The sequence below is a fragment of the Pelodiscus sinensis genome, chromosome 6, assembly GCF_052426305.1.
Source record: "Pelodiscus sinensis isolate ZL-2025 chromosome 6, ASM5242630v1, whole genome shotgun sequence".
Taxonomy (NCBI): domain Eukaryota; kingdom Metazoa; phylum Chordata; order Testudines; family Trionychidae; genus Pelodiscus; species Pelodiscus sinensis.
The window spans coordinates 5,703,239-5,728,537 of NC_143057.1; the positions used below are offsets into that span (position 1 = coordinate 5,703,239).

General features: G+C 49.1%; 1 protein-coding gene across 5 annotated transcripts in view; it reads right to left on the reverse strand.

Annotated features, from left to right (window-relative positions):
• Nucleotides 1–359: 359 nt before the first annotated feature.
• Nucleotides 360–25,299, reverse strand: part of PSD3 (pleckstrin and Sec7 domain containing 3) — a 129,636-nt gene continuing 104,696 nt past the window's right edge. For all 5 annotated transcript variants that reach the window (XM_075931345.2, XM_075931350.2, XM_075931349.2 and 2 more), the window contains 4 exons: nt 23,158–23,315; nt 20,162–20,306; nt 15,451–15,594; nt 360–10,427 (listed from right to left, as the gene is read on the reverse strand). In XM_075931345.2, coding sequence (XP_075787460.2) covers nt 10,215–10,427; nt 15,451–15,594; nt 20,162–20,306; nt 23,158–23,315 — 660 coding nt within the window. In that variant the 3' untranslated portion in view covers nt 360–10,214. The remainder of the gene's footprint in view (nt 10,428–15,450; nt 15,595–20,161; nt 20,307–23,157; nt 23,316–25,299) is intronic.

Sequence of the window (25,299 nt, forward strand, 5' to 3'; positions counted from 1 at the left end):
ACCATGCTTAAGTTGTGGCTCTCGGCATGTGCTGTATCATTGTGGTCCCCAGGGCTTCCACAGTTGAGTAGCCCTGGCTTAGTGCATCCTCTTCTGTTCCACACCACTTATCTCGGCTGCATGCTCGTTGGGATTGGTCCAGCCTAGAGCAGGGGGCTGGACGTGATGACCTTCTGAGCTCTCTTTCAGCTCTATGGTTTTATAGCATTCGGTTGAGAGTGTGAGTGCTTTGGGGCCAGGACGGGTCTCTAGATCACCCCCCGTGAAGAGGTCTCAGCTGGGTCAGAGCCCCAACGTGCTTGTGTAAGACAAATATTAAAGAGACGCCGCTTAATGAACATGCATTCTAGCCCAGCAGATGAAATACATTTGGTTTATTTCTTTCTAAAGTTTGTACATATACATATATCATATACAGGTGTGAAATCCTTCACTGCTCGGCTCGATTTCAAGCACATAAAAATCGTTCGGTAGGCTGCAGACGCGTGGCGATGCTAAACACCACAGTCCCGCCTTATAAAACACAGAGGGACAAGAGTCATAATCATGAACATGTACACAAGAGAGAACTATATCTCACAGCTTCAATACATCAGAGGCAAAGTATTTGTCTGCTTACTCCAGCAATGCTCGAAGAGAAGGAAATATTTATAGACAGATACCTCGAAGGAAAGAACAACGCAATGTAAACTTTATTTCAAAATATTATTTAGGTGATAAACTATCACATGCGTCCTTTCCCTAGGGAGATAGGACATTCTGTAAGTGCCTTCATTTACCAGGAATAATCATTCTAGTACCTGTCACGTAGACTAGAATAGGAAATGCAAGGGCATCCTATTGTACCGTTAGAAAACAGCAAAGGCCCAATTCAGGGCAGCAGCTCCAGGAAGCATGTAATTAAGTCCCACGGATATCAATGGCACTTAAGCACTTGCTGAAATGCTTTCATGATCTGGGGCCTCAGGCGTGCATACCGCCGGCTCTTTGACCACAGACGTGAAGTAGGTCGTTCTAGGCCTCTGTATATTCCCATAAGGAGAAATTTACGCGGGTGGGGGATAAATAGGGGGTCAGAGCGGCGGGACTTATTCCAGTGGAGAAGGGCTGGAGAGGATTTCAGCGCTGCTCCATTCCCGCACGGCTCGCCAGAGTGCAGTGAGAACAGACCGAACAATGTCCCATGTAAACATACCCACTGGGGTCTCCACACTAAGAGGAAAATAAGTGAGATTGCAAAGGGGAGGTTCCTATCCTAGCACAGAGTAGTATCGAGAGAAAATGTAGATAACAGGGATTACTGCTGGGCACCACCAGGGCCTCTCTTGGCTCTGCCTTGCTTGGTATTGAATGCTCTAGATCAGTGTTTCTCAACCAGTGGTACGAATACCCTTAGGGGTACTCAAGAGAAGTCGGGGCAGGGGGATGACATCAGAACAATTGAAATTTGGAGAAAACTGAATTTGTGTGTTGTTTTACCGTACTTTTGTACTTTTTACACCCAACATTTTCATCGCCCGCCAGGTTATGATTAAGTTGTTTAAACAAATGTGTTGCAATGGAAGAAAAAAATTGTGTGTGTCTGAAAACTGTAGGTACTAGGTTTTTTTTTTTTTAAAGGGGGTACTTTATTAAAAAAAAAAGTTGAGAAACATTGCTCTAGAGCGCTATCCCAAGAAGCTTTGCCCTACGCCAAGGAGACTACTTAGCTGCACAGGTGCGGATATCTGTATGGAGTGTTCTCTGAAGTAGGGCACATTTCTACCCAAGCAGCCCACAGTGGCACCTGAGAGTGCCACATTACTGGTCTGTGGCAAGAAACATCCTTGCAAGTTCTCAGGCATAACCGTGTGGGAGCAGTGAGTATACGGTGACTCTTTTATAACCATTGCTGCAGGAGACTACTCAGCCACCCTTTTCCTCCACGTTATCTGATGCGTGGTGGACACCCAAAAAACATCTCAGCTCCTGACCACGGGGAGCCCAGGATCACGACTGGCCCAGCCAAAATTGATGGGATTTTCCCATCATTTCCTCGTGGGCTGGAATCTACTTCCCTAAGATCTCAGTCCTGTCAGATGCAAGCTCTTTCTCCCTCATCCAGCACAGCACTTAGGCCGGAGAACACTTAAGTGCTTTGAAATTCAGGGCAGGATCTAAGCCTGAACCCTCCTTCCTCCTCTACTGGTTTAAACTGGGTCATTCTAGTGTCATGCAAATTGCAACACTGACACGGATATTCTGCAAGCCTAATGGATTTTATTGTGCATTTATTTGCACTAAAAATCCCTCAACTATTTCATACTTTCCAAAGGAAACCTCAGGGTGTCACTTGAAATGCCCATGGCTGCCACTCATTGTAATTTACTAATCAGATGGATTCTTACGTGCACCTCCGCAACTGTTCAAGTGAATCTACACCACGCCTGCAAAACCACAACAGCCTAGGCTAAAATGTCAAAGGAGCCTCAGCAACCTGGATGTTTCAGTCCAATGACATTTAGGTACCCAAGAGACGAAGGCATTTTTGGAAATGTTACCCCCACATGGATTACTCACAAAAGGAGGCCAAGATTTCTTTCATCCACAGGAGCCGTAAATTAGGCTCTTAGGGAGGTACTTGCGAAAGTGCTGAGAGATGGTCTAACTTTGCTCCCATTTAAGTCAATGCTGGAACAGAGTTAGCCCAAGGTCAAGTGCTTTTTAAAACCCCACCCTATAATTGCTCTTTATTCTCCTAAATAAATTACTGTATTTTCAAATGTCCTGAGCACCCAGCAGCTTTTGCAGAATATACCATGGCAAGGCCAGATTAAGAAAGATGCGAAACCTGCAAAGGTATTTAATAATTGCTTAACTAGTTACGACCATCAATGCCCTGGACAAAAATGAAGCATCCTTTGCAGTGTTTGATCACAGAAGTGCATAAGAACCACACACACACACACACACACACACACACACACACACACACACACACACACACACATCCCCACCCCTCCCCCCTTAAATCCACTCAGCAGGTACTGCACGGTCATTTTAACTTTGTAAAATGAGCAGTAATTGCCAAACTTTAAAGCTGCCAAGAAATTCTTGTTCCATATCCATGACGCTGGATTTAGCCAAGTTACACAGTGCCGCCAGTCCATCCCATGTGAGATGTTTGAATTGCAATGAAACACACACACATACAAATTGGTCATATTTCTAGATAATATTTTGGACGTTTATTGGATGATAGTTGGGATTTTCATAAGTATGCAAGTGATTTTGGATTAAAGTCAGTGGCTCGGGGGCTGGAGTGTGTGGGGGGGTTGTGCTTAGGTCCTTTTTCAACTCTCTCCTAATCGTTAAAGTGATGCAGGCTGGATTTCAGAATCACCCCTTTTTTTCAGTAGGTGGTGTCATCAGAAAGCACAGAGTCAAATGAACCTCTGTAGTAACTTGGCCGACTGGGTTGGAGTGACACCAGGGAATCATTTGGCCCACTGCAGAACTGAAAATCTTGCCTACTCTTTTGAAATTTGCCCAATAAAAGGCCTGGTTCACCTCTCCCTTACACTGGTTTTACTGCTCATGTATCTCCAGAGAGCAATTAAAAAACAGCGAATTAAGTGAGAGGCAAATGCTGCCTTTTTCCTCGTCTATTACACCCTTCGATCATAATTCATCCTCACGTTGCTTCGACAAGGAATAGCAAATGCTACAGTGAGTACTGATTATTAATAATTTAGTATATTTTGTAAAAAATATTAACTTTACAGGTGGGACGTTCCTGCTCCCATCAACTTTGTTTGGCAAACTCCCACCTACTACCGCTGATCTAAAGTGTGTTGTAATAAATAATCAAAGCTAACATTTAGTGCAGTCAACAAAATAAATGAACAAAATGACGGCATTTGATGGTGCAAGAGCCTGGCTTCTTTCATTAATTATTCCCATGCTAATGAGCAATGTTCAGTCATTTGCAATAGGTGTCAGAATCAAATGCCTGCCTTCAGCAAAGTTTCCACATGCCACATTTTTACTTGCTCTTATTAACGCATGGTATTGAATAAGCAGTGCCTGTATCGTGTTGCAAAAGAACCAGGGAATTATAAAACCTAGCTCTTATATAGCACTTTTCATCAGCAGATCTCTAAGGATTTTACACAGGTCAGTATCATCCTGTTCCAAAGATGGGGGAAACTGAGGCAGCAAGTAGTGAAGTGACATGCCCGAGGGCACCCAGCAGTGGCAGAGCCAGATCTCAAGTCTAAATCCAGTGCCCTTTCCACTAGGCTATAAATTGCTACTTAGCCTAGTTACAGTAGCTTTGGCTCCCAAGGCAAAAGGGAAGGTAGGCAGGTGATGTGAATGGGCAGAAGCAACACACACCATGAAGGGCAAGTAACCATGGAAATTGGCTCCTTTTCTTCTCTCTTCCTTTTCCCACTGGGAGTTGTCAAGCCAGCTGAACAAGCCCAGGAGTGTGGGCTGAAGGAGTCCAGGTGAGCCTATGCCATGTTCCACACAGACCCACGAGAGTTAAACAAGGGCTTTAGAACTGTCCTATGGGAGCAAGCATGAGCGGGAGATGTCAAGACGAGAGCGTAACGCTGGTGAAAGGTCACGCGGGCAGCAGCCCTGCAGATTTCTCTGATGGAAAGATGCAGGGCAAGTCATCAGAAAGAGAGCTCCAAGGACTCCGGGTCCGATAACCTGGCTGATACGTCGTAAGGCATGGGCGTCTCTGCTTAGACCGGCAAGCCACAAGCCAAAGAAAATAAAATCGCCAAACCCTCTTGAGCGCAGGGGTGGTGCGTGCCCCTGAGTAAGAATGGGGAACCCGGGCTATGAATAGTGCCTCTCAGGGGAAACGCCGCCTTCGCGCTCAGTCTGGAACGAGGCTGTGGGACAGCTTTGTCCGTGGGGCGTGCAGGGAGCGGAGGAAGAGCCCCTGGAGCCTGGGACTTGGTCAGTCTCTTCCCACAGGCGACAGTGATTGAAAATGCAGCCTTGCCTTACAGACAGAATGGGCCCACCACCCAGGGCTCCTCCGGGGAGTTCATGAGCCTCGCCAGCACCAGCCTCCGGCGAGAAGATATGAACCTGACCTGTCAGGAACGTGGCTCCAGTGAAAGGAGAGAGCCGCAGAACCATGCCCTGGCGGATGATGCGTGGAGGCGGCAGGCAGGTGCACCAGGACAGGAGAAAAGGAGAAACCAAGAGATGTTCGCTGCGGTGAAAAGGCCAAAGCAGATTATAGCGATGCAGAAAGTGAACAGAGTCTCTGCTGCCCTAGAGAGAAAAGCTTCACCCCCGTCTGAGCGTAACATGCTCCTGCAAAATCCCAGAGGCTGAGCAGCAGCCTTCGTCGCTTTTATTCTCTCTGGTGTCTCCGCCATCTTGAGTCTGACACACACTGCAACCATCAAATGGGAAGTCTTCCACAAGCGCATGAGGTGAAAAACCCCTCACAGCTAGCACTCCGAGTGCTCGAAAAGGAATGGAGAGTAGTTTGCCCACTGCAACCCACATGGCCCTCTGTACAGGGCATGAGGACAATGAGAGCACGCACGGACCACAGGAGCACTGCAGCCAAAAATCTCCAACCAAACACCCGGGGAGCAATTCCTAGGGATGCTGCTCACAGAAGGAGAACCCCTGTGGCCTAGGAAAATTCTTTTAACAATCTCCAAATGATGAAGAATTCATGGAAAAAATAATTTAACTCCAAGTTTCAAAGCAACAATAATCCCCACGGCTCAGCTGCATTATTACTCAGCCGCATTACCCACGTACGGACAGTAACCGAGGAAACGACATACAAACCGGTCTATGAGGAGATTCGTTCATACGTACACACACACACACACAAGGAATCCTTTCCACTTGCAAGGGATTGTGGGATTTGGATTCTGGGAGAATATTTTGCCCATGGGGTGGTTGCGGGCTGGAAAAGGGGGAGGCTGGGCGCTTTGTGCTCTGGGGGAAGGCACCAAAGACATGTGCTGGTCTTGCTTTTCTGGCCTTGTCCCCACTGGTCCCTCCAATGCTGGGGGGGTGGGAAGTTCAGCTCCGGGGGGGGCTGTGGAGCAACTCCCTTTCCCAGTGGTTTGTGTGGGGCATGGGAGGCCAAGGGTTGTTCTCAGGCTGGATGGAGGCACAAGAAGGGGCAGGAGCCTCGGCAAGTGGAAGAGATCCAGGCTCCCGCTGGGGCCTGATGAGCAAGGAGCATGGCTATTCTAGCCCCTGGAGCATACACGCTGCACTGTAACCCTGCCGCCCCACATTCTCCTCGCCCCAGAGCCTGGGAGGAGGGGGGGCTGGAGCACCAGCATAGGCTCCCCAAGCCTTGGGAACCAGATCCAGACAAACCGGTGGCCACATGTGCCCTCGGGCCTTTAGGTTCCCCACCCCTGATCTAGGAGGTTGAGCATGACACCCCTCTGAGCAGAGCAGTGAGTGCCTTGGTGGGGCGTGCAAAGGGTTTAGCAGCGGAGTTCTGACTCCAGAGCACAATCCACTCGGCTACGGCGGCGGCGAGGAACGTGGAGATTCATGATTCCGTTCCAATCCAATTTAAACCTTGGGCTTGTTCACCCCTTGCACTGGGCCAGTGCCCTGGAGCCACTGCCGCCAATCACAGGATGCCCCAGTCACCCCACTGTGGAGGAATCCTGGCGCGATACAGGTAAAAGCACCACACTGGCTCCTATGCCATAGCCTCTCCCTGGGGAAAAGGTCATGTGGCTGGCAGTTCCCTACACCTGGACAATTCCTAGTGGCCATGTTTTCCTGGGCACCCGGTGTAATTTACAGCCGCCTGTAGGCTGCTCTGACTTGCACCAGAAGACCAGCCTGGCACACTGGCCATGGCAACAGAAACACAAAAGTAGCTTAAAAAAGTCCCCTTTGCACCCTTGTCTCTCTCGAACTGCAGTGCTTCTTCACAGCAGGCTTAGGCATCTGTACTATCACACATTTCTCCTCTCTTCTAAAAGCAAATACCCAGGAGCTGGGAAGCAGAGTACCTTGAAAATAATGTGCAGTACATCCTGGGCTACATTCCCAGAGGGAGGAACGACATAGCTCCGGGCTCTTCAATGCTCATTTTCACCTTCTGAAAATCTAGCCCACCCTATCTGCTACACTGTAATGCCGCAAGCAAACCAAGCTGCAATATGGGTCAGTACTCCCAGCTCGCTCTGAGTCTGTGGAGTTTTGCCCCCTGATGTCAATGGCGGTGGGATCTGCCTTTGTGTTTTCTCTTTACTTGTTTCACTCCAACCCTTCGAAGGACATAGCAACACTGGCCAACTGAGAAAGGACGCTGATTCCAAACAATCCCAGAACCTCACCAACCTTCAGCTCGCTCATCTGCCCCCCTCAGAACTCTCGCCATAAAGCTGGGGGGCTCTCCAGGATTACTGAACGGCCACAGGCTGCCGTAAAACCGCATTTTAACTAAGACAGCATCCGCTTTACAAAACAGATCACAATCCATTTACAAGTGCACTCTGGAGTAGTGCGATAAATAATTAACACCATTCCGCAAGCAGAAAACAAATAAATAAAATGCATTTTGCGCTTCACTTGCCTTTGACTTTTCAAACGGCTTGAAATTCACTCATCTGCAAGGAATTCCCCAGTCATGAGCACAAACTAGCCAGCTTCTGCTGCGTGGACCGAGAAATATATTGTATGGCAGAATGTCAGCCTCTGCTGGGATGATCCACAATACAAACACAATCCAGGGGCAGCCAGGAAATCTTAAAAGCCAACGCAAACTGTTGTAGCGGTCACTGTTCTGCCTTTTCAACCACTGCACTCCACTTGCAAAGACGACGAGTACATGGAGACCTTGAGTAAGGGTTGGAGTAGAGCTGCAGTACCCCTAGGAGGTGAGCAGGGATCCCACTAAGTCGCCTCTGCACCTTTTCAGTTTCTGCTGTACTGTTCCTGTAAGGAATTGATGCAAAACAATTGCACAACTCAAGGTCATCTCCCTATGTAATGACATTTCATCGTTCCAGTCTTCTCTCTCAGTATAACTCAGTCGCTCATTTACTCCCTTTTTTTTTTAAACTGCTACTGTACAGTGAACTTAGTCCAGAGTGTCTGATCAGCTACTCCATGATGAGTAGCTCAAATGATTTCTTCCCATGTGTATTAGCCCTGCCCTTGCTAAGAGAATTTCACTTCCCAGCATGCTACTCTAGTACGTCATTTTGGCCCTAATTCAGGAAGGGTTCTCTTTAGGCAATGGGCTTAACTTTAAGTAGAAAATAGAGGTCTAAAAACAACTCCAAACACTGGATGATGTTGACCGGCTCCCCTCACATCTCTGTAAACCGCAGTCACCCCCGGGATAGCCTCTAGCTTTCTACCATAACAGACTGCAAATTCTTGTGAGCCGCCCAGCCTCGGGGAGATGTGCCTCTTCTCTGTGGTAGAGGCACAGAGAAATCATTTAGCTTCTCTGTAGGTCCTTGTCTTCCTTAATTGCTCCCTCTCCTGCCTGCTAGTTTAGTAATCTAGAATAGTTTAATGCCCGTAACTAATCAGTCCTTGGCCTATCTGCTGAGCCCGCCCACAAATATACCCTCTGCAGTGTGGATCTCTGTGATGTAAACACCAACCTCTGCAAAAAGTGGACTTGAGATACCTAGAGGTTCCTTCAAAGCCACCTACTGCGGTTATATGGATCTGGACTATCCTAAGGATTAGCTCCCCGAGGTGGGCTGAGCTGTGTAGGCACAAGCTGGGTGGATACTGGGAAGAAGCAAAGGTGTCTCATAGGCTGCATCTACACTATAAAGAAAAGTCAGAAAAACCTCTTCTTTCGGCACATCCTCGTACAGTGAGGTTTGCAGGGATGGTGGAAGCACGTGTCCAAAAATTGTTTCGGAGAAGCGGACGCTTTCCTTGGCATAGCTTTTCTGGGATACCCGGTATCCTGGAAAAGAGCTGCAGAGTAGACATAGCCATAGTCACCTTCATACTCCCCAGTTTCCGACCCTTGGAAAGCTGAGTTATACAGACACCCCGGCCAAGTCCCTTTTTCCCCAGGCCATGCCCTTATATAAGGGACACGAGTTACTATTAAAGAAAAATTCCACAGGGGACAGGTTTTGTTGGCCCAACTCTTCTAACAGCCAGGGACAGAGCAAGTGGTATGGGAGGGGGGTTTCAGACCTTGGCTCTAAGACTAGTCTCTATTCCATTAAATCTGAGTCATAAGGCCTTCTGCTCCAGCCTGCTCCTCCACAACACTTGCGAAACATTCAAGGGATGGTTTACCAGGCTTCCTTTCCAAAGAGAAGAGGCAAACGCCTCCCTCCAGACCAGAGACACTGCAGAATACCTGTGCCTACTAAAAAGGAACCACAATTCAGGAGGGAAACTGATGAACAATTCATGTTAAAACTACACAGCAGCAGCGTGAGAACATATTGTTGAGAAACACAGGGGCTGTCATCTGCAACAGCCTATTGCTTAATGAAATGGAAAAATACAGTTCATTCTGGCTGAACCAACCAGCCAGAGACATGGCTTTGGGCACCCCCATTAGTCCCCCCCAAAAACCTTTCACGTTGAAAAACCAGCTCTAAGTCTTTATGCCCAGCATTTCCGGTGATTCTCATCTTTTAGTCCCTGGGTATGTGTGGGTCCATCCTCCAGTCCCCTATCTGTGTATATGGCCTCCCATCACTGTTGTACAAGTACCAGCACGTTTCACGTCGCTGGGAGATCTCCCGGGTCAGACTGTAACTAACCTCCTGCAGAGAGCGATCAGCTCCATCTCTGCAACCGTGCAACAATTCATTTTCGTCCCTGCAGCTAGCATTCACTATGCTGCAGCTCTCGCCCAGTGACTTCCCCCCGCTGCAACGAGAAAGGTCACAGGTGACTTGAAAGTCACGCGCCAACAAGAGAGGACAGAAAGGGAGGAGACGTGCAATAAAGCAAGGAGTCCTACTCCCACCCCTTTAAAAAAAAAAAGAGGCGCTTCAATGGTTAGAGGATAAATTAACAAGGCAAAGCAAATCAGGAGCAAAGACCTCTCCCACAATCTGTACAGAAACAACAAAATATACAACAGGAAATGTCACTACCACCCCATTCAGGCAGATGCACTGGTTTGTTTTGGTCAATGACAGGCGAGCAAAAGAAAAAGTTGACCAATGGTATTTTGCTGCATGGCTGTTGCACCAGCTGGCTCATGCAGTCTAAGTGACCTTCTGTTTGGTGCTGGGTGTCTCTGGCCTGTAGTCCTTCCTCTCGGAGATGTTTCGCTTCACCTTGACGCTCACTGGAGATTCCTGATTTAATGAGGGGCTCGAATGGGATTTCTTCAGTCCGGACCCATCATTTTCTCCACTTCTCAGCAGCTTCTTCCCCCCTTCTTTCAGCAGGGCAACATAAATCTCATAGCGAATTTTCTGGAAGAGGAACAGAGGAATGGATCAGTCTGCGTGAACGTCTCTGGGCTCTGACAGGCAGGAGGTCCGCACGGGTCATCAGACTGGCCCCTTGAAATCAAGGACCCTAACATGTATGTGAACAATGATGCTGAACATAAATCACGCCACACAGAAAGTGTCTGAGCCAGCCAGAGCCCAGGGATGCTGTACAAATGCCAACGTTTATTCCTCAACCATGCAGGTTTTTGCTCGGTACCTCATAGCCCTCAGCCAGTAAGAATGCAGGGAGATTCACAGAACTGGTGGAGATTCACAGAACCCCCATCCTGACAGTTTCTGAACAGCTGGGCAGGGCAAGCTGAGCAGTAAAACCCTGCTCCGCCAGCAGCACTGATTAAAGAAAACAGGGCTACTTGTGCAGCACGGCATTACTCAGCATGCGCACACATGGCCCCATGGTCCAAGGCCGCGGTTGTGGGGCCGCTCAGGAGAATCAAATGCCGCCCAGCTGATTAGCAAAGCACCCACAGATGGCAGCGTGTGTTTCTCCTGGTGGTGCCCATTCACACATGCCTCAGGGCACATACAATTTTTATTCTGCAAATGGATGGAAAAGATTAGAGGGAACACTGGCTGCAGCCTCGCGGTTGAAAAACACTGGTCCAAAAGGGACTGAATCCATCTTCTCAGCTTGGCCACTGACCTCAGAGCTCTCCAAACTTCTGCGGTCATGACCCACCTGGCCACCCTGGGCTCTGCTCCTTCTGCCCCAATCCATGTGACCCTAGATATTAAAACACTGGATCGCACCCCTGTGTGATTCTCTGAACGCCGAAGGATTCTCTATGCTTGCCTCTCCCATAGGCTATGTCTAGACTGCATTCCTCTCGTGAAAGAGGAATGCAAATGAAGCTGGTCAAAAATTCAAATGAAGCACGGATTTACAAATCTCACATTTCATTTGCATAATCGCCTGCGAGCGCTTTTGCGAAAAGGGTTTTTTTGGAAAAATAACCCACGCAATCTAGACGGGGTTCTTTCGAAAAAAAAACCCAAACCCTTTTTCAAAAGAACCCGTACACCTTATTTTTTCAGGAATATGGGGCGAGTCATAAGGATGTTAAATTGTGATTATCTGGCTAATCATGCAGTGGATACAATTTGCATCGGCCACACGATTAGTCGATAAGAGAGCCCTCTGCAGAGCCACGGCGGGAGCCAGGACTGAGCAATCCCAGCTTGCCCAGGTTCTGACCCGCTGCGGCTCTGCATTTTAAATCCCTAGGGAGCCATAACCCCCATCCTGCCCTCCTGTGGTTTACCAGACTCTGCTCCGTGTTCAGGCAGTCATAGCTTTATGCATGGCAGAAGCACCCAGTCCTAATTTGATTGGGGTCTGGACTAACGTGCTTCCCCTACGCAATGCCACAGCATTCATAGGAATTTGCCAGCGGGTGTTTAGCAAAGTTAGGCAGCGTGGCTGGTGATGGGAAAGGGGCAAAATCCATCCTTCCTCTGGGTAGGAGCTATAATTAAAGGAGATCGCAGTGGATCGCATACTTCTCTTCATTATTAATCCATTTTCCAGAGTAAAAAAATAATCTCTATTATGTTCCTGACAGAGCCAAAACATTGAAAGAGAATCCTCACCATTGCTAATAAACCGCGAGCACTAATAAGCATAATTATGGGAATGCAAAACAGTCAAAAGCAAGGACAAAAGGAGATGAGAGAACGTGAGCAGGTTTCCGAAAAGTCCTCGGAGAAACAGAATCTCTCCGAGAAGGATCACAAGAGAAATCCACTATCCCACAAAACGCAGGGAAAGCCGTCTCTATCGGCTCCCTCCCGGGTGACCTGGCCCAGCGCCGCGGAGACAAACGAAAGAGGGATCGCGTGTAGCTCACACAAGGCGAAGCCAATAAGCAGCATTCTGATGATGCACCATACTTCACTGCGGAATGCCTGGGCCAGGTTGGCAAGAGAAGGAAATTGTTATTGCCACAAGTGCTGGCTCATCAGAACATCGATCAATATAAGGAGATCTGCATTAGCGCCGTAGGGCTTAAATGATTAAAACAAACACAGTGCGGGTCACAAGCCTAAGCCAAGGTTAACAACAGAAATAAAACCCTGAGCCGCAATCCTGCCCCCCAGTTAAGTCCATGGGAATTTTGCCATTGATTTCAACAGGGCCAGAATTCCCCGGCAGCTGTCTGGCCTCAGCCTCGATTTAAGCAATGGACAAATACAGGCGCGCTGTAACGTTAAGCTGCAACCCAGCTCTCTGTTACTCCGGTGAGAGGAGATAGTGGGCCCGATGCCCAGCTGAGGGGCGTATCATCACTGGTTAAAGTCACGCTGAGAAGCCTCATCAAGAAAATAAGAATGTTAAAGGTGCAAAGGGAAATACATAGAAGTCTAAAATGCTCATGCAACCTTATCTTTGCCCCTGGGTGCATATGGCTTACAGGGGTGGGGACCCAGTTTTGGGTCAGGGCCACTAACCCATGGAAAAAAAAAATCAGTCAGGGCTGCATACAAAAGTGAGAAGCAAAAAAAAAAAAACCCACCCCTCACGGCCATGGCCCCCGCTTGAGAAGGAGGAAGACAGTCTCCATATTCCCCTTGCACACCAGAGCCCCAGCCTAGTAGATTTTGCATGGGGTGGGGAGGGAGGGGGTGGAGTGCCAGATCCCCAATGCTGAGGGGCAGGGGCTGGATCCAGGCAAGCTGGGGGCCGTATCTGGCCTCCGAGCCTGAGGTTCCCCACCCCAGAGTGCAGTCTTCAGCAAGGCAGCCACACAGCACAGCCTGTTCCTCCTCCGATCTAAGCCAAAGATAGTTCAATACACGGAACAAAGGGAAACTGCTTTGTTAGCAGGACTGGTTTCTGCAGAGAGCCAGAGCGGGAGGGACGCGGGCTGGTGAAGGAAAAGAAATGACAAGAGCTCAAGAGAAGAGGAACCTGTGCTTCTCCCCACCCCGCCTCGGTACGGTCAGTCCGACAATTACATTTGCTCCAAGTGATGGAGAAGCAAAAGGAAGATTTAAAGTGCTGGTTTTTCACAGCAACCGCCGCTTCCAGCTGTTGGGTGAAATCTGTGACACGTGTGGAAAGAGCCCAGCTGCACATATTAGCGGGTTAAAAACACCCCTCTCGCGGGGGGCAGGTAGGCAGACCCCCGAGCTATTCACACAGACTATTCGCTCCGCAGGATTCATTTGAGGTTCTCTCCAGGAGAGAGGACATTAGTTGGTACTATCACCAGATGGCTGGTCCCTGCGGATAGACTACACCCAACTCACTGGACCGGAGCCCAACCCACCCAATTAAAAGAAGGCTTGGCCACATCTGGGCCTATATAGAGCTGCTAGTAGGCAGCTGGGGAGGGAGGGAAGAGACAGGTGGAGCCCCAGAAGGGGAGCCCACCCTGGAGCAGAGCTAGCAGCTGCAGCAGGTCCCAGGAACAAGGGGCCAGGGGCCAGGGAAGCAGTCCTACCGCCACTACTCCACCAGAGGAGCAGAGCTTGCTGAGGCAGGAAGCCTGCAGGAGCTGGCAGGCCAGACACACCCGAGAGGGGCGACCTTGAAACCTGTCTCTGAGCTAAGACCGAGTTCTGCTTCTCTGTTAACCTCTGCTGCGAAAAGCAGCCTCCCTGCAGAGCCGGGCTTGGTGACGCAGGCTCTGGAGCCGGGGAGAAGCAAAAGCCCTGGCGGCTGCTATCGACCTGTGTGTGCTGTGTCCTGCGGCACATGCCCGCGTCTCTCCATGCCTCACGGCTAAAGCCTGCTAAATATAAACAGGCCCAGAGAGAGGGCAATAAATCTTCCCAAGTCAGACACATACAGGGCTCCCTCCGTACGCATGGCTGCAGTCTGATTTTCAACACCGTAGTCAATGCCTGTTATTTAACCTCTTCCCTTCCTGCTTTACCTGTTCGTCACCTGTGCACCCCAGCCAGAGTCAGGAGAGTACAGTGTATCTAAGACGGAGTGGCCAGTACTACGTTTAGAAGGGCTGTCTCCCTGCTGCTTCCTTCAGAACACACAAATGAATGAATATTGCTGTTATTTATATTACAGCAGTACCGAGATGTCCCAGCTAAGATTGAGGACCCACTGAATTAGGCTCTCAGCCTGCCCACGGGAGCTTATAACCTAACATCAGAGAAAAGGCAACGGGGGAAGGAAGCAGCATTATTCCCCACTCTACAGATGGGGAACGGAGGCATGGGGGGCTAAGTGACTTGCCCAAGGTCACACAGGAAGTCTGTGTCAGAGGCAAGAACTGACTCCTACGCTCCTGAAACACTCCTGCCTGATGAGGTGACTATAGTCAAAACTCTCTAACTGCTTAAACTGCATCAAATGCTTGTGGCATTCATATCTGCATGTGCAGGGGAAGCTGAGAGTACATTGAGCAAGCTGCAGAGTTTTCCTCATATTTGCCATACTAACTGTTTGTCTCGGTCTAGCTTTGACTTAAGTGTTAATGAGAGGTAGTGTGGCCGAGAGATGCTTGCAAATACGTATTAGTAACACACAAAAAGCCCCTCTTTGCCACACTGATAATACATACATATTATTGCTGTCTATTGGTATAGTAAATACTAGAGTATTATTCCTTTTCTTAGTTCTCAGAGGAGTTCCATATTTTCCAGAGCTTCTCTCCAAGAGCACATCTACACAACAGGACTAAAACCGAAATAAGCTACGCAACTTGAGCCACGACAATTGTGTAGCATAAGTCGAAATAGCTTATTTCAGCTTTTGGCACTGTCTACACAGCAGGAAGCCCGAGGTAGAGCACTCTTCCCCCGACTTCCCTTACTCCTCATACAATGAGGATTACAGCAGTCAGGAGTAAGAAGGCCTCTAGCTTGACATTATTTTGACATATCAAAATAACGGCTTGCTGTGTTGACACGGACTATGTTATCTCGGAATAACGTTAGTCATTCCAAAACAACGCTGCTGGGTAGACATAGCCCAAGAGCTTCCAAGCCAGCATATTTAGTGCTGTATCCCAAGACCTACCTCAAACTCCAGATAGTGGTCTTTCAGTTTGTAGTCATCCACTTCTTTGCCTTTCAGTTTCTTGTCCGGTGGGTAGGAGCGGTGCTCGGCCAGCTCGGTAGAGATTTGCTTCAGCTTAGTTTCGTGTGATTTCAGCTGTTCCTCCTTCAGAAACATATTAGTCAGGTGAGTGTCAGAATCTCAACGTGTCAATAAGTACAAAGAAAAAAGACATGCCCCCCCCCCTCCCCCAGCATACACTAAATAGCAACTTCCAGCAAGTGGCATTTTTGCAAACGTTTCTTTTTATTTATCAGGCACATTGTTAGAGCCCCATCTTCAAGGGCTTGGCTCCCAGCAGCTCCCAGGCAGGCATCCAGAAGAAGCAAGCAGATTTTTTTTCAAGTACGCAGCACCCTGCCCCTCCCCAGGCCACACAGGAGAATTTCCCATTCCAGGCTCGGGGGGGGGGGAATGGGAGCTGCTGGCTGTGGAGCGTGGCTGAAAATCCAGCCTTTGCACTTTACTAAGCCCTGTGCCCAATTAAGCCTCATCGATGATGCCATAAGAAGTATAAGTCAGAGCAGAGTTTGCCGCCCCCCCCCCCCCCCATCTAACGGCATTGCAAGTTGGAAGCGACTCTTGGAGACGGGATTGGTACAACTGTCAGAGCCCGCCCCTCCGTCACTCCCCCAGGATGTGTGTGGCAGTCGGCTGGTTAGAGCTGTCATGATTATGAGGGTTAGCCAGCAGCCTGGGGATTAAGGAGTTAACTACACCTAGCCAGGTGGAGTGACTAGTAGGAAAGTAGGTGGGACTTTCAAACTGGGACAAAGGAATTTGGGTTTTTTTTTCTTTTGTCTCTCTGTGTGTGTTCTCTGCAGCTACAGAGAGGGACAAGCATGTCTCTCTCTCTCCAAGACACCATTCCTCATTTTCTGTAAGTAGGGTAAAGTTTAGGTAGGTTCGTTAGGCTTTATTGTTTTAAGGGTTGGGTATGGGATCTGATATCTGGCACTGCTTAAAAGATATTTTGGCTTTTCTTTGTAACAGAGTACTAGGCCCATGGAGTTTCTCCATGAGTATATTTTGTCCTGATTTTTATGTTAGGGGTGAGATTTCCCAAATGATCTTTCCCCTGATTTTTTTATCAACATTTGGGTGGTGGCAGCAGAAATTTTATTCCCAAGATCGAGTTTTTTAAGATTTTGGGGGAAGTTTTATACCAAAGCCTGGTAGATAAGGCTTTGGGGTACACTTGCTGGCCCCCACTTCTGCATTTATCATGCCAGAGTGGGGAAGGAGCCAGGACAAGAGCTATGCCAGGCACTGGCTGCCCTGCGAGGGGGATGTTCGGTCCTCTCCTGAAGGCTGATTTCCTCACTTCACTCCCCTACGCAGTTGGAGGGGGCCAGGACTTGCTGCTCGTTCTTTCTAGGCCGTTTCCTTGGTCACTGGGGGCTCCTGGAGCCGGAGGGGGCTGGGGGTGCAGGGAGGGTCACCCAGAGGGGCAGAGAGGAAGCCAGTGGGAGCAGCCCATTTAGCAAATTTTGGTGGCGGTGTAAGGGGTGGTGCATCTCCCAAGTGCTACCACGAGTCGCCTGTGTTTGTCACAATCATCCCAAACCCACGGACTCCCTCCAGCCCACCTGGGCAGAGAATGGCACTCCTCTGCAACTCCCAGGATTGGCTCATTCGCCTTCAACACGCACGCCTCTTAGGGGCTGCGAGGCCTAAAGGGGGGCTTACTTCTGAACGCGGGTTGGACGGGGCTTTAAATTCAACACTGTGCCTTCCTGTTACTCCTCAGCCCACGGAACTAGCACTGCAGGACAGAGCAGAAAAGGTGAGCTCTCCGGCTGTACTGTCAAGTCCAACTAGTCCTGTTTCTGCCAGTGGCCAACTTCAGCTGTTGCAGAGGAAAATACAAAGAGCTTGCATAGGGAGAGGTCAGATCTCACCCTGATCTCTAACAACAGCTCAAGCCCTGAGGCACGAGGCTTGATATCCCTTCCAAAATATTTACCATTCATCATTACCAGGGCTCGCCGAGTGGTGGAGAGCCCCGCTTGCCAGCCGTGTGGTTCTGCGCTCTGTGCATGCTCAGATTCTTCTGTGCATGTGCCGATCGCTCTGCACCGGCTCTTCCAGGGTGTAATCTACTTGCCACAGGCGAGTAGATTACATTGTTTGTCGAGCCCTGATCATTACAGCTCAGGATATTCTTAATATCTACGTAAGCCTCCAATCCCTTTTTTGAGCTAGCTACATTCTTGGTCTCAGCAGCTTCCAGTGGCAGTGAGTTCCACAGTCCAACTATACAGGTGGAAAAAGCACTGCCTTTTATCCGTGTGTGTCTGCCACCTGTTAGTTTCACTGAATACGCCCTTGTTCTTGTGCTACGAGACAGGAAGAACAAAAGCTTGATCTGTCTTCTGTAGACTGTTCATTATATACTTTTATTACACCCCTGATACCAGCCAACCACAGGATACAGACACTGGAGGTGAACTTGGTGAAATGACTTAGGTCAATTAATTCTGTCTCGTCGCCTCATCTCCCATTTTAGTCAGTCTGATTTTGCTGCCATCGATGTCATTGAAAATGACGACACTGATTTTACTCTGAACAGGCAGAGGCCCTTTGAAGCAAGTGCTGTCGTGGTCATCTTGATTCAGCCCACAATCTCTACCCTGGCGACCAGAAGGAGTTGATCATTCATATTTCATCCTCTGCAGAATGAGAAGCAGCTTGCTAACAGCCTTGCCAGCATACAGATAAAAGCAGACAGGTTTTAGCTTGTCTCGGAACGAATCTCCTTTGAAACATTCAACAGCCTTCGGCCAGTAGCTCAAATAATTTCGCTCGTTCTATTTCTCTTGACCAGTGTGCAAATCGCAGGGGTTTGTGGGATTTTCGTTATTCCTGATCACACGGAAACAGTGATGCTAAATGGACTGATGACCCAGGCTCAGTGGTTAGTTCTGAAAGGTTTTTTTTCCCGCTTTTACTCCAGTCTGAGGTACTTGTTAGACTTCCCCCAAAACTGCAGCGTGAAATGCTCATCTCCAAGTCTCTGGAAGAATGACATGGACAGAAGGTGGCTCAAATGGAGGGCAGCACAAGTGATACGTGCTTTGAAGAATCTAGGTTCTGACCAGCGGTGAAGGTGAGTCAGTAAATGGCGATGATTGCGTTAAGCCTTCCAAATTTAGGAACTGGAGTAATACAGTTCACAGAGGTTTCTTTTTCCATGATAGCAGTAGGTAAGTGCTTGGGATTGCGTCACTCCAAAGATTAGTTTGTCCTCTGCTACTGTGATGCAAAGGGAACATAGAAGACAATCGCCACCCTATGGGGCATTCCCCCACTGTTGGGGGATTCCTGGGGCGGGGGGCAAGAGGCTGTCTAGTTGGCTGCATGCTAATCACCCTCACAGTCTCCAGCAATGCACTGGAAGGAGCACACTGCTGCTGTACAGCCTGAGCAACTTAGAACAGCCCAGAAGCTGCTCTAAAGTAACACCGGATGACGCACCGGAACTTGGATGAGAAACTTCAGCCTGGCTGGCCCCCTCTTCAATGAGCCAGGAAGGCAGCTTAGGTCTACATTTCTCACCCACCTAAACTCAAAGAGTCAGGTACACATGGGACATGGTTTCAGGGAAGTCAGTGGGGGGTGAAGGAAAGATCTAAATTCGAGAAACACCTCAGGGTTTGTTTCAGGAGCAGGAGGAGACGGAAGGTTCTCAAAATAAGCCTTATAGAGCATAGAACTAGCGTTGTGCTCTTGTGCCTGGCTTGTCTTACATTCCTAGCCATGGCCAGGAGATAAGGACCTTGTATTGCTCATGTATATGAGCCTAAGCAACAGGTGATCCCTCCCTTTTCCTCACAAGCTCAAACAAATTACATTCAAGTCTCCATCTTCTCCCGCCTTTAACTCTGCAAATATTTCTGGTCCTATAAAGCAAGCAGCGATAACCCAGATATACTGGCCTTAGAAAAGGTTCAGAGAAGGGCAACTAAAATGATTAGGGACTTAGAATGAGTCCCATATGAGGAGAGATTAGAGAGACAGGGACTTTTTAGCTTGGAAAAGAGGAGACTAAGGGGGGATAGGATAGAGGTCTATAAAATCATGAGTGGTGTGGAGAAAGTGAATAAGGAAAAGTTATTTACTTGTTCCCATAATATAAGAACTAGGGGTCACCAAATGAAACTAATGGGCAGCAGGTTTAAAACAAATAAAAGGAAGTTCTTCTTCACACAGCACATAGTCAATCTGTGGAACTCCTTGCCTGAGGAGGTGGGGAAGGCTAGGACTATAACAGGGTTTAAAAGAGAACTAGATACATTCATGGAGGTTAAGTCCATAAATGGCTATTAGCCAGGATGGGTAAGGAATGGGGTCCCTGGCCTCTGTTTGTCAGAGGGTGGAGATGGATAGTAGGAGAGAGATCGCTTGATCATTACCTGTTCGATTCACTCCCTCCGGGGCACCTGGCAGACAGGATACTGGGCTGGATGGGCCTTTGGTCTGGCCCAGTACGGCCATTCTTATGTTCTTAACCCCCGTTCCAGGAACGTGCTAGCAAGGCTGTTTTCACAAGGGCTTTACTATTGACAGCAACCTATACCCCAGCTCCAAGCTTTCAGGAGAAATGCCAAGCTCATCTCTGGCCCCGGGACTCTCCACCCCAGGAGACATGCTTGTTATAGTAATGGCTCACCTGAGATAGCTTTGTAGTGGTGGCTGGCAGAAGTGGCCGGCTGAACTTCTTCTGAGAACCAATAGCAGCTGGAAACGGTGGAGCCGAAAATACAGCTGCCACACAATTGATTTTGTTGATCCATGCCTGCATTTCTTCTGGACTCCTGTGGGAGAAAGCCAGAGAGTAATCAGACATCGGAGAGACTTAAGATCTCTCCCTTCCTCCTCGCTGTCAGCTTTATCGTCACAGGGGCATATGAACTCCATGTTAGATCAGCTCTGCAAGCCATCTAGCCCAGCCCCCTACCTCCAGTAGCAGCGAGTGTCAGAAATCTCAAAGGGCAGCCGTATTTGGAGAAGTTTCTTCTTAATTGCTTCAGATAGAGGTTGGCGTATGTTTGGAAACATCCACTTTGATGACAACCAAAACACTCTCACCCCATAATATGCACATTTCTTTACATTCTCAGTGGCTGAACCATAAACACAGCTGCACCATTAGCCAGATGCCTTCCACAACCAACTACTGAATTGCAGAGTACAAAAGCAGCGACTATCTCCCGATTAAATTTAACCTAAGGAATGGCCCTTGTCCAAGCTTCTACTTTGCCTGCCCAAGACGCAAAATCCTGCCTTCGACCCCACTTTTCCAGTCCTTCTCCCCACTTCTTACTACGCAACTCCTTCTGCACTTCTCAACCAACCCAGCCTCTCTAGAATGCTCACTGTAGTGCCGGGCTGGGACCCATAGCAAAGATCCCCAAGATCTTCAATCAAAGTCTGTACCATGCTATTCAAAATTGCATGGACAGCGCTACTCATTGAGGAATAGAAGACGTTGGTGATGGGGGGGAGTTAAGCAAAGTACAGAGGAGGGTATAATCTCGGGTTGGAGAAAATCATGCACATGCAAGTAAAACGTGTCTGTTTTCCATCTCTTCCAGCTATGGCCCTGATCCTGCAAAGACTTTCACACATGCTTATCTTTAGACATCGTCAGTAATCCCACTGAAATCCCACTGCATAAGGACAAGCATCAATCTTGGCAAGATACAGGCAGAAAAGGTGTGAAAATCATCCTCAGAAGGACATAGAATCATAGAACAGTAGAACTGGAAGGGGCCTCGAGAGGTCATCAAGTCCAGTCCCCTGCCCTCACAGCAGGGCCAAGTACCATCTAGACCATCCCTGACAGGTGCCTGTCCAACTGGCTCTTAAATTTCTCCAGTGATGGAGATTCCAAAGCCTCCCTAGGCAATTTATTCCAGTGTTGAACCACCCTGACATCAAACTAAGGCTCTTGGCAGGATCTTGTCTGTCCAGTAATCAACAGAGAGAGACCAGAGCTCACCTCTGTACCGTGTGCTCCCAGCCACACCTTGTTACTTCTTCTACCTAACGGGACACAGGAGACTCCAGCTCTTTTCACTCTTGAATTCAAGGGCATGGCTGGGTCTCATTTACCCGGCGCTGCAGTGCAAACCAGAGGCTGTGTGATTTCTAGGGTGTGCTCACGTTGTGCACTCATGGCCCCAAGTAGACCTAGCTGGCATGCCCCAACAAGGCAGCCAAGTGCACGCGATGTAGCTCTGTTTGAAATGGGACTATGTCAGCACGAGGTAGGTACCTTTCAGAGCACTCCAGCCAGGTCTACACGTAACAGGTGGAGTGCCACCCGTTACAGCAGACACACTACGGCTCACCATGCCAGGCACTGGGTCACCTTGCTGTCGGGTGACCTGGTGACTAGTGGGGTGTACTCCATGCACTACTCCACCCAGACCACTGACTCCACATTCCCATTGGCCAATTCCCAGTCCTTGCCTGCGGGTGAGAGCAGCACACAGAGCTGCTTGTGTGCCTCTGCCTAGGAGCCAGACCTGCTGCCGGCCGCTTCCAGGGCACAGCGGGGTCTGTGGTGCCAGGAGAGGCAGGAACCTGCCTTAACATCCCCACTGCACCCCTGACCAGGAGCTGCTGGAAGTAAGCCCCTCCTACCCCAGCCCTGAGCCCCCATGAACTTTGAGCCCCCTCCTGCATCCCAGGCCCCTCAATTCCTCTCCCCCTGCCCCTCCCCCAACCTGCACTCCCATCAAAAGATAGAATTATGTTGGGTCATGGGCATCAACCATTTTTTTTAAATGGGGTCATGAGGAAAAAAAAGGGGGGGGGGGTAAAAAGCCAGTGGACTTCTACAAAGCAGCTGCGACGACATAAACGTATCAAAGCAAAAGAGTTTGGATTTTCAACGCCGAGTGCTCCACGTGGCAAGTAAAGTTGCTAGCAAGGGGTTGCAAATACAGAGCTACACTGCTCTCCTGGATTTGCTGCCTTGTTACTTGTGATGCAGCTGAGGCCCCAGGCTATGTCATCAGACAATCTAGAGTCAATTTCACTGTATGTTCTAAGGCCTTGAGCGCGTGTTCTGCTTCTCGGAGGCCGACTCCTGGGACCTCATGATGCCTCACGGACCTCTGAGGTCAGATCTACCATCGAAGAGCAGAACTCAAGCAGAACAGCTTTCTTAAGGCCAGAAGGGACCCTAAAATATAATAATATAACTGCTCATTTACACAGGCCTCAGAACTGTGTCCATTGACTCCTGTCTTGAACCCATTAACTTGTGTGTGACTGACACATCTTCCTGAAAGGCTTCCGGTCCTGAGCTCAAGATAAGATAGGGAGAATCCACCACTGCCTTCCCTCCTCCGTTTGTTCCAGTGGGCACTCACTCTCGCTGCTAATTTCCCATTTGAACTTTCCCTGGCTTTTGCTTCCAGCCACTGGGTTCTCATAATCTCTCTCTCGGCTAAAGAGCCCTTCAGTGCTTGGTACTCCCACATCCTCATCAAAGTCACCTCTTCATCATCCTTTTGATAAACAGACCGAGTTCCTTTCAAGTCCTGCTTCCCCCTTCAATCGAAAACCTTCTCTGCTCCCAAAGGTTGTGATCCGACCCCTTTCTCTCCACCAACCTCCCCAGCCCTAGAAAAACTCAGAGTGAAGGGAACATACGGGGCTTGGAAAAGCAGGACTCTCCAGTCAGCTGTTTTGAGCTTTAGGACGTTGGGCCTCTTCTCATAGTCTGTGGCCTTCGATGCCAACGCATGGTGCATGCTAACTGCATTTTTCAGATCCTCCTCAGACAAAGCCTTCTCTGGCTTATATTCATCCTGCAGTAATTAAAATGAAAAGACAGCACAAGTTACTTCAGCTTGTTCATCTCTTCCTTTAACCGAACAAAGGCAATATCGGCTTGTTCCAGAAAGGGCCGTCAAGAACAATTTAAAAAAAATACCAATTTAACCTAATCTGTCCTTTAAACGGGTTCCATTTTCCGCTTTTAAAGTGTTACCTTTTAAGGTCCTTTAATATCTCTGCAAGGAAGTGAAGGAATTCCACCACCTCCCCGACAAGACGAGGGAAGAACGGTAAGTGTCAAGAAGATGATAAATCCTAGAGAGCTAAAGTCCTCAGGGTTCAGAGTCTGAAAGCTGACTTTGGAACCATGTGGTGTCAAACCAGAATCAAGCCCCTGGTGTAAATGAAAAAAAGAGGACTGGGAATACAATCTGAGACACAGCAGTGCTGGCAAGTGAAGCACCAAAGCCACAAGTCAACTAGGGGATGTGCCTACATGTGCAGCAACATGTGAAGGTGGTCTGGCCAGACAAAAAGGCATTCCAGAGGCATGCCCAGGGACGAGCCATCCCCTGGCAATCCTGCAGTGGTGCACGTTTACACAAAGATGCTTAATGAGAAGCTAAAAACAGCACTTAACCTATATCCATCCCTAACGGGTGACCACATGCTGTTGATCGATTCTGGGGAGTCAGCAAGACGAGGCATGGCTGCCACATAATGGGGAGCTATTGTTTCAGGGGGAGGCAGCAGGAGCTCTGGCAGTGTGTCTCCGTGATTATCAAACACTCCTGGGCTATCCTGCCAGGCAGAGATCTAGTAGGCAGGCCTGCTTTAGGAGCGACAATGCAAGGCACAGCAGTGCTTCAAATGGAGGCCCTGCTAAGGGAACTGACTCATCTGAGTGCCCCGCACTAGAGCGGATCCTGAGCTGGTGTAAACCCATGTGGGAACGCTACGGCTACACAGGCCACTCTGCTATCAGAGCTGCTGCCAAGCCTGGAATTAGAGCTTTCCTCGACTCCTCGCCCTGGGCTAGTTCCCATGTGCTGTCCAGACCTGCAGACCTCCCCCACCTGCCATTTGCAAGAGACACTCAGGTTCTGCTGAGACCTGCAAGGGAGACGAGAGGAGGTCGGAGATTGGAGCAAAAGAACCCCCGAGCGTGGTGTAAGGTGTGTGTGGTCCCCTGCCGTGGCAAGAAGAAAGATGCAGCCTGGCAATGCTTCGTGGAGAGACGCAAGCTTGGCTAAACCTCAAGCATGTAGGGGTCTCGCTCTTACTCAAGGAAGTACCCACTGGATGTTAATGATCTTCCCAGCTGCTGCTATGTCTCACGCATCCCTACTCCCCCCCCACCATATACACTTCTTGGGAATGGTCACTGAGAAGATGATGGCAAGTCAACTCCAGCAACTATCTGACTCCCTCCAGTCTCCCCCTCCCAAGGGGGCTTCCTCCTGGACAGGCTTGGAGACAGAAGGAACCCTACTAGATCAGCTCGCGGCTTACACCGTCACTGGTTAGGGGCCCCTGTTCACTTCCCTGGAAGCGTTGGCAGGACCCCGTGGAATCTCTTAAAACCAGTTTACATTGTTACTCTCAGAAAAAGTCGTGAGGAGCAATCAACCCCCTCCCTCAGTCCCGTAGGACTGGTGCAGGACACTGAAACCTGGCCTCCTTCAAAAACCCGCACAAACACAGGCCCCCTGAAGTTCCAGGGTATGAATTCAAGTCAGCTGGCTCAAGCCCATTTACACCGAGGAAGCACAAGAGGAGCATATGGGAGGAGCTCGGGCCTCACGCTCACCTATTAATGCAGCGTACACCTCAGTGTCTTCCTGAACTTGCCCCTGCTTGGATTTCCAGGTAGCCAGTCAGAAATGCCTTTTCCATCTTCAGCAGACCCAGTTCCCTGTAAGCTGAGCACTTGGGCAGCCACCCAGAAGAGATTCAAATGCCGCCCTACTGATTAGCAGAGCGCCCACAGCCAACTTGCTGTGTTTCTACTGGTGG